The sequence below is a fragment of the Gallinula chloropus genome (assembly GCF_964237585.1).
Source record: "Gallinula chloropus genome assembly, chromosome: 28".
NCBI classification, from domain to species: domain Eukaryota; kingdom Metazoa; phylum Chordata; class Aves; order Gruiformes; family Rallidae; genus Gallinula; species Gallinula chloropus.
The window spans coordinates 4,137,472-4,150,659 of NC_140113.1; the positions used below are offsets into that span (position 1 = coordinate 4,137,472).

A 13,188-nucleotide genomic window follows, 5' to 3' on the forward strand; every position below is an offset into this window, starting at 1 on the left:
CTCCTGCTGCAGCGCCCAGCCAGCACAGCAGCTGCTGCTGAGGCACCAGCACGGCACATCAACTTGGCACACTGGCACGGCACACCAGTATGGCTCACCAGCACGGCACACTGGCCCAGCAGCACCTGCTCCCTGCCAGGATGGAGACAACCTGTCTCTTTGGCCTGGTTTCCACCCCCGGGCAGCGTTACTCACCCCATGAAGCCGCAGCACCGCCCCACCCAGCAGCATGACACACACATGTGGATGCGCCTGCGCTGTGGAGCGAGCAGGAGGAGCCGGCGTGAGCGGGAAGCAGCCCGCAGAGCCTCGTGCAGCCTGGCTGGGGGAAGGCGGGACACCTCCCAATAGGAATTTGGGCTCCTTCCACTCCCACGTGCGGCGGGGCGCACCGGGGAGCCGGCTCCGACGCCAGCTGGAGGTGTTGGCCTTCCCCAACGCCATTCAGCACCGGTGTGAGGCCGCGACCCAGCCAACCCCCTCCGCACGTGCTGGGGTGTTGGGCACACGTGTCGTCCCGGTGAGGCCAAGCGGGATGGTTCCAGCACCCGAAGGGGAGCAGGTGCTGCGCTGCCGCAGCGGCACGGAAGGGAGCCCGGTTCCCACCCACCCCAGCCAAACCGCAACCATACATCCCTCGGTTCCCCGACCAGCTTTGGCTGCGCTCCTCACCTGGCAAAAGAACACACGGCAGGGAAAATAAACACGGAGGGAAGCGAAGCCCCTCGCGGCCCGGCCAGCGCGCTCTGCGTTCCAAGATGTAATGAAGCCCAGGGAATGGAAAATGCATGTCACTTGGCGGCGGGCTGGATGCGCAGGCGCTGCGGCCGTGCCGGCTGCCGGGAGGGTGCTTCGCCTCCGCACAGCATCACCGCGGCGCAGCTGCTGCGCCAGGTCCAGCCAGCGGCACCGCGCTGAACTCTGACATTTGAAGACGGAGAATAATTTGGCTTCATTAAGCTTCCCCTTCCACACACACACCACCCCCCCACACATACACCCCCCCCCCCCCCACCCCAGCCCTGAGCGGTCCCTCGAGCCGGGCTGGAATGTGCGTGGTAGGGACAGAACCAATCCCATTAGCACGAGGAGATTGTTTTTCGTTCGGTTTTGTGGTTGTTGAATCACCCGCAGCTCCGCTTCTTTGGGGGGGACTTGTATGAACGAGGATGGGGAGAGGAAACCCACCAACGTGGTTTCCCAGGTGGCCATCCCAGGGCACAGTGCTCCCCTGCCAGCTTGGCTGCCCAATTTCAGCAGCACGGGGAGGTTTCCATCTTTGAAGGCCTCACAAGCTTTCCTAGCAGCCCCAAGATGTTGCCTGCTGCTGTCTGAAGGAGCATTGCTAAGGGCAAGGGCTCAGCTCCCACGTTTTGGGGTTGGGACGGTGCTGGGCCCAGCTTGCTTTGAACCCCCATCCAACTCCCCGCCCTGCATCCTCATCCCTGTTCCATCTCTGGATGAAGACTCACATCCGTGGGGGTTAAAGCTGAATTTACAGCTCCGTGTTGGTCAGGACAGCGCCGGATTTCAGCCATGTGCTCTCAGGAGCTGGGCCAGGGGCAGCGAGAGGCAGCTGGAGCAGCCAGAGAACATCTCTTCCCCAGCTGAGATTGGAGCCCGGGCGCTTTTCTGTCGTCTTCAAAGGGCCCTGATCCAGCCTAAAACCACTGCTCCACCTCGCTCTGTGTTCTCAGGACACACGAGACAAGAGGAAGGAACTTACCCCCGGCTGCTCCGTGTCCAGCAGCATCTCCCTGGGATGTGAGTGGGAAAGAGCGACAGGCACAGACTGGGTTGACCCAACCCCACGTCCACCCCAACTTGGGACAATCGATTCCAAGTGATGAAACCAGGGGGTCTCCCTGCACACGGGGACTTCTCGGAACCCTTCGCCACGCTGATGTCCCCGTCGGGGGCTTCCTGCCCTTGGTGCATCCCTGGGCCGTGGTCCCTGGTGCCCAGCAGTGGGACAAGGGGTCCTGAGCGCTCCCAAAGTCATTCCTGAGCACAGGACAATGACACCGTTGAGAACAGAGGGCGAGAGGGGAGGGAAATCCGTGCACAAATGCATTCGCCGCGTGGCCGGGCTCCTCAGCTGGAGCGTGTGAGCAGCGGTGGAGCCCAGCCAGCTCCCAGCAGCTGAGGTTTCCAGGGTGGGAGGAAGGAGGGGGCATTTTCCAGAGGTGAGACCGGCAGCCCGACGTGGGGAGAGCAGCTGGAGGGGGCTGCTGAACCCCAGGGCACCCAGTGAGACCCCGCAGCCCGGCATGGGGGTGAGCAAGAGCATCACACGGGCAGGGAGATGCTGTGAGGGGTCCATGGCAGAGGTGTGGGGAGCACCTTGCTGTCCTCCCCCCACTTCTTGAGGCTGTTTCTTGATGCAGCACAGCTACCAATCCCCGTGGCCAGACAGAGAGGGTTCCAGCATCAGCACACAGATGCTCCCCACAAGGATACAGCCCACCCTGTCCCAGCCATGGGATGGAGGGGGGGATCCCACCATGGGCTGGCTGTCCTGCAGCTCTCCTCTTTGCCCTGGGAGCCACACACCATGAATTTTGCTTCCCCCATTAAAAAAATAGAGTGGGGAACGAGAAGGAAAAGGCGTCGGATGGAAAAGCCCCCGGCTGCCTGCTGGGGGGAGTGGAACCAGCTAATTTCATGCGTCTCCTTCGTGCTGGAGTGGGGTCCCTCCTCACCTGCTCTCGGGCACAGTTTCCTGCACCCCGAGCCAGCAACAAGGAATCTGACTCCAGTTTAAAGGCAGGGAGCTTGTCCACAGTCTGCAGCCCGGCTCCCATCCCAGGAGGGGACCCGCTCGGAGCTGCTGCCCACAGCAAGCAGGGTCTGCCAGCTGTCTGCACCCATCTCCTGCCCAGCCGCCTCTCCCTGCGCCAGCCCACGGCAGGGGGGTGCAGAGAGCCCTGTGCCGAGGGTCTCACCCCCAGAAAGCACCTTCCCAAAGGTTTTGGGGACCCTTTGCTCCTTCCTGCACACAACCACTGCTCTGTCGCTTCGGGGTGGCCAGGAGCAAGTGGCTGCCAGCACTCTCACCCAGTCTGGTGCCCTGGGTGACGTTCAGAGATAATGGCACCCCCCAGCACGCTGTCTGGGGGGCACCTGGTGGCCTGGCATCCAGCTCTGTGCTCAGGACACTGCGCAGGTCCCCAGATGCCCTGGGAAAGGCAGCCACGGCACAGGCTCTGCCTCCTGTGCCCAGCCAGGGCTGCCCAAGGGGCTCTCCCGCACGGCTCCCTACCTGCCCTGCACACTGAACACCCCATCCCACTCCCCTCTGTCCAGCGAGCTGAGCTGCAGCATCCCCCTCCGGCACCCAGCATTGTCGCACCGTGTGGGGGTGACATCGCACCCCCAATTTAGGACAGGCAGGGGCCATGCTCTGGCAGCGGAGGCTGCTGGCAGGCAGCAGGTCAGGCTCTGCATCCCCTCTGGAGCTCTGCCTTTGGCTGTGACTCACGCTGAGCACCCCAGCACCCATCTGTAGCCCAGCTCAGGCACCTCCTCATCCCCTGCTCCGTATCCCGGAGTGAAGAGGCCGCTGAGGCCAGCGCCAGCTCCAGCTCCTCAGGGGCCCCGCGCCGCTGCTGGCTCTGAGGACGGGACCCTGCTGAGCTACTGAAGTGCTAAAAACGAGCCTCCGGGCCCTTGCGTGAGCTTTTGTGTCGTGCTTGGCATGGGGAGAGCTCGGCTGCGGCCTGGCCGCGGGCCCTGCGCCAGGAACAACACAGGCCGCAGGGGAAAGGTGGGCACGCACACGTGCGAGCGCGCCCCAGCCCCAAGCCCGGGCAGCCGTGGCGTATCCTGCTGGTGTGTCCCACTGGTGTGTCCCACTGGTGTGTCCCACGTGTGCACGGCCCAGTTGACACTTTCCTTCCCCAAAATAAGCACCCAGCGGGCGGTTTTCAATGGGAAAAGGCACCATCCCCCAGCCCGTCTTCACACACAACACGTGAACGCGTGCCCACGGTCCTCCCTGCTGCCACATCTCAGCCTCCTCCTCCTCCTCCTTGCAGCTGATGGATGCACGTGTTGGGGTACACGGCCCCCTGCCCAGCCTGCCCCCTCCCAGCACCCACTGAACCCTCCCACCCACGGACACGCAGCACCTCTTGATACTGGATCTCTCGCTCCACCAGCCCTGCAGTGAGAGGAGCATCACCCCATGTCTGTGCCAAACAGCCCAAGCAGGGATCTCTCTCCCATTTGCCAGAGGTTTCATCCTGGTTCAGCCCACAGAGACAGGGCAGTGAGCTGGGAGCCGACCTGCCCACTCCCAAACCCACTCCAAACCCACACCCCTGAAGCCACCAACTCCTCGGGTCTGGTACAAACCTTTTATTTTCCCTCCACCCGGTCAGCCCAGGGCTGGGTTTGCCCTTTGGAGGTGAAGCCTGTGGGAGCAGGGGGGCTCTGTGGCCACCCTCTCCCCCCGAGCACACAGCCCAGTGTGGCTGCACCCCAGTGACCAGGAGAGCTGCCATGGCCAGGGTGACATGAGAGACTCCACCGAGCTTCACACTGCGCCGGGCGGCCAGAAAGCAACAATGGGAAGGGTACCCCAAAAACGGACATGAGACCCCACCACACCCCCCCAACCCGAGCTCCCCAAACCCAGATATGTTGCGCAGGTGAAAGTGATACGGAGCAGCACAAAACCAGTGGGGACTGGGGATGAGAGCCCCTCACCCCACCACACCACGGCTCCCCGGGGACCGCTCAGCCCCAGGGAGCAGCCAGCAGACAGGAAGAGCCTAAAAACCCCGGGGTGGGGGGTCGCAGGTAATAACTTACTCTGTACAGACGTGGACATGGGGGTGGCAGGGACACCCCCCACCCCCCCGCTGAGCTGTCCCTCCTGAGCACAGGGGTGTCCCCGCGGGGCGCCGGGGGCTGCGGAACCACATGCCGGTGCAAATCAAACCACGAAACGACACACGAAGTCAAGTGATGGAGAACGGGGTCAGGGGGAGATGGGGAGATGCCCCAGCTCGGCTGGAGGAGCAGAGAGGGAGGGAAGGTGGGAGGGGACCCCTCCATGCCAAGGGGCTGTGCCAGGGTGAGCTGAGGTGGCCCCCACAGGCTGAGCTGCTGGTGGCATCGGGCTGGGGTGTCGAGCCCAGGACGGAGGCGTCTCTGCAGCTCCCACCTCCTGCCCAAGCTGGGACACGAGGCAGGGAACTGCTGCCTCGTCCCCTGCTTGGTCCCACTGGCAGCCCATCAGCACCGGGGCCAGTCACCCCAAAAGAGCATCACGGAGCAGGGAGGGGATGGAGCCATCCCAGGGCCCCTCCGCAGCTCCAGGAAGGGGCTGGCTGGGTCCTTGCGTGGGCATGGAGGCGGCAAGATCCGCTCCTCTCTCCGGCTGCCAACGCCAAATCCATTCGCCACGTTTCGGCTCCCCAAGGCAATCGGCTCCGGCCAGCGGAAGGGAGTTCCCAGGGCCAGAGACGGCGCCTTGGAGGCTCAGCCCAAGGTGGGAGGCCGGGGATGTGCCGAGCCAAAGCCCAGAACGCTGCAGACACTCTCCATCCCCCACCGCAGCCGGCTCCCTCCTGCCCAGCGCTGGACCCATGCCCGGAGGGCTGCGGGGCCCCGGGGGCTCCGGTCGGGAGGAGACAGACCGCCCCGCTCCAAGGATGGGCTCCCCCCAGCCTCCCCACTCTGGCAGCTCCTCTCTTGGCTCTTGAGTGCTGGAAACCAGGATCCCAGGAACAGAACAGCTATGGAGGAGGCAAAGCCGCTGCCCGGCTCCCTGGAGCCTCCTCCACAGCGGCCGTCCCTGGGGAGGGCAGTGGGACCAGGCCAGAGCGTACCCCCAGCCACCCCCCGTGCCGGAGCCAGGGATGCCCCTCCAGGAGCCAGGGACATGGGGCAGGGAGCGGGGCCAGGGATGAGGCCACGGGGCCAGCAAGGGGACGGTGACAGGGAGGTGGTGTGGAGGTGACGGGGAGGGGTGGGACCGCTACAGGACGGTCTTGTCCAGGTCGACTTTGAGCGGCAGCGGCCCCACGTCCTCCCCGCCGTGTGTGGGGCACAGGGTGACGGCGATGACGGGCGGCAGGGGGAAGGTGCCGGGGCCATCCAGGTCCTCCAGGTACTCTTTGTCCCCGTTGATGCTCAGAGGCTGGAAGAGAGGCAGAGGGGACGGTGCAGCCACAGAGAAGAGGGCAGGAGCCCCTCTCCCCTAGGCTGGGAGCGCTGCAGGGGTGGACGGGGACATTCTGTGCAGCACAGACATGCTGCCCAACCCAGGGGACCACAAAGCCCCTGTTCCTGTCTCACCCAGCTGGGATGGGCAGACCTGAGGTGTCAGGGACCCCCAGAGGACCCCCCCTCCCCTGCTGTGCTGAGCACTGTTCGCCCCGTACCTGGGTCTTGACGTGCTGCTCGGGAGCAGTCACCAAGCTGGCACAGCTCAGCCACAGCATCACCATGATGGAGAGGAAGAGGCAGGCAGCCAGGATCCAGCGAGGAAGGCCTGAGCGCCTGTAACACCCCACCACCCCCCGCCAAGGAACAGGCACGAGTTTATGGCAGGGCTCAGTGGAGAGTTTGGGGGAGGGAGGGAAGGAGCATCCCCTCCAGCAGATCCAGGGCCCACCCAGCTCCTGTGCAGCCCCCTCAGCACCTACTTGGACATGCAGCCGAGGAAGTCGTGCTCTGGCTGCGGGGGGTCCGCATGCTGCGCCTTGGCTTTGACCCTTGGCTCCTTCATGGGGGGCTTCTCCCCCTTTGCCCGGGGGCCTGGCAGGAGAGAGGTGATGCTGAGCCCTGGTACCCACCATGGGCATCCCAGCCTGTGGTCAGAGCAGGGCTGCGGGCAGTGTCCTCTCCTCCCCGACCCCCTGGGATCCTCTGCCTGCTGCAGGGGGTGCAGAAGACCCCAGCAACTTCTTGGAGCAGGTCCCAAATCCAGCCCCCCCCCCCCCCCGCATGGGTGCGGGATGTGGGAGGTTAATCAGCCCCCAGAAGCGGGTAATTTGTTTGGCTCTGGAGAAGTCGGATGAGAGCCAGGAGGGCTCCGAGGCTCCCAGCCCCCCTGCCAGCAGCCTGGATTCCCCCCACCCACCCCTGGCACCTGTGTGGGGCTGGGGGACGTGGGGGCTGGACCCCGGTCCTGGCCGCACCGGTCTCTCCGGCTGCATCTCCTGCGCCTCGGGTACCGGATACTCCATCTCGGGCTGGGACTGGCGGGTTGGCAGGGAAAGAAGGGAGAAGGTGGTGAGCAAGGGGGTCCCCATCCCCCTGGGCACGAGGGGATGGGGACACCCCCACCTGAAACACCACGACTTTGCCGTCATCCGCCTGCAGGTAGAAGGTCCAGGTGGAGGAGATGAAGCTCTGGGCAGAGCTGACGATGTCGTTGCAGAAGGTGGAGACCAAATCGAACATGGAGAACACCGGCACCTGGGGCTCCAGGCTCTGCCAAGCAGCAGGGACACCGTGTCACCACCACCCCCCTCATCACCCACTCTGACAGATGACATCCCACCCCACGGATGCGTCCGGGTCGAGCCAGCAGCTCAGCCCCAGCGCTCAGCCTGCTTCCCTAGGGATGGAGCTGCACAGCACCCCGTCCTCCAGCCCTGGGGAGGGTCACCGAGCCCAGACCCACGGTCCCCAAGGGCCGTCACCCATCCCCTGGCTCCCACCAGCTCTTTAAACAATGGGAGCGAGCGGGATGTGCCGAGGGCGTTGCTCTCCTGGCAGCCTCCCCGTGCCCTGGATTCTTGGCCGTCGCGGCGGTTTGTTATTTTTAAAGCATCCCTGCTGGAATCCGCTTGGCTGCTCCCTGCCACTGGCTCCCAACATTTTCCGACAGCCCCTTGCACGGTCAAACCAGCAAACAGGAAATAAATAGGTCAGATTCTGTATCTAATTATTATGCTAAATCTGCTTTGCGCGCTCGTCTGGGAACCCGGAGGAAAAAATGCTCCGGGTGGCTCAAAGGGGTGACAGACACCCCACCCCCCCCACACCCCCCCCATCAACTGGCTACTCCACCCCTGATGCTCATCCCCGACCTTGGAGAGGGGCTGGGAAGTGGGATCAGAGACCGGGAAGGCCTTAAATCCAGGCTGCAAAGTGGCTTTTCCAAGGAGCCCCAGCAAATTCAGCCTCATCTCCATGTGCACGAAGCCAAAAGGCTCCGCCTTGGGCCAAAGTCTAATTTAATTAATTGGGCAAAAGTGGGATTAAGTAAAAGGAGGAGGGGAAAAGCGTTGTTAATTGCTGGGAAGGAAAGCAGATCAGAACTGGGGGTATCTGCAGGAGTCACCGGTCGGAACCTCATACCCTGGGAAGCCAGTGGGACCACCCTGCCTGGCCCAAACCCCCGGGTCGAGCAGTGTGATGGGCCAGTGATGGGCTCCTGCCCCCCCCCCCCAGCATGCCCAGAGCACCCCCTGTCCACAGGGCCATGGTTAACAGAGGATAGAAAATAGAGCAGGATGCAACAGGCACCCGGCAGTGGGAGTGAGCAGGGAGCACCTGGTCCCAAAGTGCACTGGGAGAGCAGAGGGAAGGGAGGATGGATGGATGGGTGGGTGGATGGATGGATGGATGGATGGATGGATGGATGGATGGATGGATGGATGGATGGATGGATGATGGAGGGAGGGAGGGAGGGAGGGAGGGAGGGAGGGAGGGAGGGAGGGAGGGAGGGAGGGAGGGAGGGAGGGAGGGAGGGAGGGAGGGAGGGAGGGAGGGAGGGAGGGAGGGATGATGGAGGGATGGATGGATGGATGGACAGGTTGCATGTGTGGGGTTTTATAGCCTCCATCCCCTGGCACAGGAGGGGCTGAGCTGCCACAGGGGAAGGGGTCACATTCCAGGGTCCCCCCAGAGTCCCAGGCATGGGTGGCTGGTGGGCTGGGGGGGCGCAGTGACCTCCATCACGTCAGCACTGCCAGCTCTGTCCAGCAGCAGCAAACTGTGGTCCCTGCCGTCCCCACGGTGACGGAGATACCCCGTGTCCCCATGCCCTGGGGAACTGGTGAGGGTCCCATCTCCCCATCCCCTCACCTTCTCCTTCCTGCTCTCCACCTCGGGCAGCTGCTTGCGGCACCCGGTCACGCAGCCAAACTGCTCCTCTGCGTTGCTGTAGGCTTCAGCACACGCTGCGAGGCAGGGGGGGCAGGGTCAGGGGCTGCTTGATCCCCCTGACACAGCCCTGCACCCCCAAGACCCCCCCTACCCACCCGGTGGGTGTAAATCTGCCCCCCCCCCCTCCTTGTTTTGCAGCGGGGTGCGGATGTGGCCCCAGGGCACTGCACGGGGCTGAGCGGGGGCAGGATGCTGGGGAGGGCGGTGGGTGGGAGACCCCCTCCCCAGGATGGTGTCTGAGGCACGGGGGCCGCTCGGGCGCTGGTTCCTCACCTGCCTCACACTCGGCTCTGGTTGTGTTCAGCTCGGCGCCCGCATCCACGAAGTGACAGATGGAGAACAGCCGGCAGCCCCGGTAACAGGCGTTGAGAACAGCATCCTGCGGGGAGGAGGAGGAGGAGAGCGTGGAGCTGGCACCAGGCTCAGCCCGATGGCTGTGCCGGACCCCTGCCGCGGCCCCCCCCCACACACACACCCCTTCACTGTGGCTGGGGGGCACCGGGCACTGCCACCCTCCTGCAGAGCCACAGCTGGGGCTGGCACCCCGACCCTGGGCAATGGCATTGGGGGGGCAGGGGGAGAGCTGCCTTTGCCCCCCAGTCTGCACCTTGAGGGGGGGTTTGCAGGGGGCCTCGTGCCCACCGAGGCCACGGCAGGTCCCCCCATTGATGTGGGAGCTCTTGGCAACAGCTGGGCCCCAATGTGGGCTGGCAGAAGGGGGGGGCTGCTGGGGTGTGCACGTGATGGGGGTGCTGGGAACACACCGGGGGGTGCCTGCAGTGGTCACTGCCTGTGTCTGCACGTGGGGAAGCAGGTGCCCCCCCACACGGGGGTCCGTGTGCTGGCAGGGCTGGGTGCTGGCTGCTCCCACCCAGACAGGAACACGACCCCCCCACACACCCCAGGCTCCTGCCAAGGCACCGGCCTAGATGTGGGGACAGCCCTGGGTGCCATCTGGGCCCCCCCACCACGGCGGCTCTGAGCAGCGGCTTTCCACGGTGCTCTGGGTCCAGCTCCATCCCACGCTGCTCCCCCGGCCGTTCCCAGCCTCACCGGCCCCACCGGGAACGGCTCAGCCACGGGGATGGGGCACGGGGGCAGCTGGGGGGGGTGAGCACCCACTGTGTCCCCGGCAGTGGCACCCGGGGGGGGGGGGTGGGGGGGCTGATGCCATTGACAGCACCCCAAACCTGGCACGGGTGAGACCGGGGGGGCACCCCGAAGCCTCTCCACACACCCCAAACCTCTGCCCTCACCAGGGGCACCCCGAACCCACAGGGGAGGACACCCCTGGGGCTCCCCTGGCGCTCCCGGTGCCCCCCCGGGGCTCCCGGTGTGGGGCCGTGCAGTGGTGATGCCCGCGCCGGGTGGGCTGGTGCCCCCGGTGCGCCCGGTACCCCCGGTGCTCCCGGTCCCCCCCCGCCATCCTCCCGGTCCCCCACGATGCTCCCAGTACACCCCGATGCTCCCAGCTCCCCCCCGGTGCTCCCGGCCCCCCCAAACACCCCCGATACCCCCTCTACTCCCGGCGCTACTGCCGCTCCCCCCCCCCCAACCCCGGCTCCCCCGGTACCCCCGGCGCTACCCACCGGCCCCGCGGCGGCGGCTCGGCGCGGGAGGCTGCGGCCGCACTGCCCGCGGCACCCGGCGGTGTCTCCCAGCTGGGACGAGAAGGGGTCTGCGGCGGCGGCGGCGGCGGCCAAGGCCAGGCCGAGGGCGAGCAGGGCCCGGGGGCTGCGGGCCGCCATGGCGGGCGCGGGGCGCGGAGCGGCGCGGAGCGGAGCGCACCCACCGCCGCCGCCGCTGCCGGCCCCGCCGTGACGCGCCGTGCGCCGTGCGATGGCGGCGGGGGGGAGCCGGGGGGCGGGGGGGGAGCCGCCGCAGACTGCCGCAGATCCGCCGGCACCGGCAGCCCCCGCCAGCGGCACCGGAGCGGGAGGGGTGCGGGAGGTGGGGGGGTGTCCGGGTGTGCGGGGGGGAGAGGGGGTGAGGGCCGGGGGATGCTCGGCCACCGGGGGATGCTTGGGTACCGGGGATGCGGGGGAAACGGGGGATGCAGGGAGGGCCTGGGGACTTGGGGATGCTCGGGTACCGGGAGATGCAGGGAGACCGGGGGATGCGGGGGTGCAGGGGGGTGCCCAGGCACTGGGGATGCATGGGTACCGGGGGATGCGGGGGGCACTGGGGACCGGGGGGTGCACGGGGACCGTGGGATGCAGGAGGGCAGGGAGATGCCCAGGCACTGGGTGATGCCCAGGGACCAGAGGGTGTGGGGGAACCAGGGGATTTAGGGAGACACTGGGGCATGCAGGGAGACTGCGGGACACCCGGGATGGGGAAGGGGGTGTGGGGGGCGCCACAGGGGGTGCACAGGGATCAAAGGAGCACAGGCGAACTGCGGGATGCAGAGAGACTGGGGGGTCCCACTGGCACCAGTCCCGAGGGGCCTGGGGTGCATGTGGGGACCAGGAGGTACAGACAGGCACGGGGGGACCGGGCTGCTGTGATGCTGGGACCAGCACCCCCACAGGGACTGTCCCCCCGGGAGAGGACGAGCCCCTTGTACCCACCCAGTACCCAGAGCTGCTGCCCGCAGTGGCCCTCGGGGCGTCCCTGAGTCCCCTTTGCGCATCCCACCCCCATCCTGTGCCACGGGCCCCCCCAGCCCGGGCGCTGGGCTCTCCCTGACACCCCAGATTTACAGCTTTGATTTCCCAGGGTTTAACAGACATAAAAGGCAGAGGCTTGGCCCCGTGCGCGGCCGCTGCCCTGCCCATTAGCCTTATTTATGGCAGCACCCCAAAGCGGGCCCGGGGGGAGGAGGAGGAGGAAGAGGAGGAGGAGGAGGAGGAGAGCTGGGGGTTTCGCGAACCTCCAGCCCTAATGGGGAACACATGGCAGGACCCCCTCACGGGGAAGGGGTGGGGGGTGTCTCCCAGTCCCAGCTCAGGGTTGAGGGGTGCTCTGCACCCTGGGGTGAGGGGAGAGGGGTGAGAGCAGCTGGATCCCCTCAGGGAGAGCAGCGGGGGGGGGAGCGCAGCCCCGTGCCCCCCCTGGGAGCAGGGAGCGGGGCCTCTCCTCGCCCCGCTGCGCTCCGCCAGCTTATTCATCTTGTTAATCAAACCAGGGCCGGGAGAAAATGTGCTCCGGCCGGGCTGGCGGGGCTGCCAGGTCGGCTGCGCTCCCCCCTTCCCCCCCCCCCTTGGAGCCCGTCCAGCCCCTCGGCCCCGTGTCCAGCTCCGGTGACTAATGGCCAAGTAAATGGGATAGATTGGGGGCCGTCACCATAAATCACGGCTCCGCGCTGCAGGTGAGGCTCCCACCGGCCGGGAGGGACGGAGCCGCAGCCCCGACCCCGGGAGGCACCGAACCCAGCGGTGGGAGCGCCGTGCCGCACCTGCCTGCGCTCCGCCTGGCACCTGCCCACCCTCCATCCATCCCCTCGGGCTTACTGGGAGAGCCACCCTTCCCAGCAACCGCATCCCAGTCGGCCAGCATCTACTGCCCTCCCTCCTCTCCCCTCCCCGCTCCCGCAGCACTCGGTGCCTTTCCCATCTGTCACTACTGACCTACATTTTCGGGAGCCCTTCTCAAAGCCACAGGCTCCCCTCACACTGGCTGGTGTGTCCCCACAGTCCCACCCCCCCCCCCCCCACCTTGGTCAGGGGACCTGCCCCCCGCTGTGCCCCAACCCCCACAGAGCCCACCCCTGGCATTCAAGCACCCACTCAACATCAAACCCTGGGGTTTTCCCCCCTCTCTCTCACCCCTCTCGAGATCAGCAAACTCCTCTGGCAGGACTTGTTGTGCTTCCCAAAGCAAACAGAGGTGGGAAGGTGCGGCCGCCCACTGAGGGATGCTCTGGAGCCAGGGGGGGCTGTGCAGGGAAGGGGTTAAGCGGGTTATAAATTACCCGTGGATGTGGAAATGTGACTGAGAGGAATAGAAAGAAAACTGACTGCTGGATTCTTTGCATTTCTAGCCTCTTTATTTTTCCCCCAGGTCACTTTAAAAGGATGCAGGCAGTCAGAAGCAGCTCTGCTGCGCCTCTCCTCCTGC

The 13,188-nt window shown here is 65.9% G+C and overlaps 1 protein-coding gene across 1 annotated transcript; it reads right to left on the reverse strand.

Annotated features, from left to right (window-relative positions):
• Positions 1 to 5,986: 5,986 nt before the first annotated feature.
• Positions 5,987 to 10,877, reverse strand: TMEM59L (transmembrane protein 59 like; the record flags this gene model as incomplete). Its single annotated transcript, XM_084276330.1, has 8 exons — positions 5,987 to 6,148; positions 6,393 to 6,510; positions 6,657 to 6,768; positions 7,103 to 7,211; positions 7,300 to 7,446; positions 9,049 to 9,143; positions 9,403 to 9,508; positions 10,728 to 10,877. The coding sequence occupies 8 exons, from the start codon at positions 10,875 to 10,877 to the stop codon at positions 5,987 to 5,989; spliced, it is 999 nt and encodes a 332-aa protein (XP_084132456.1).
• Positions 10,878 to 13,188: the final 2,311 nt, after the last annotated feature.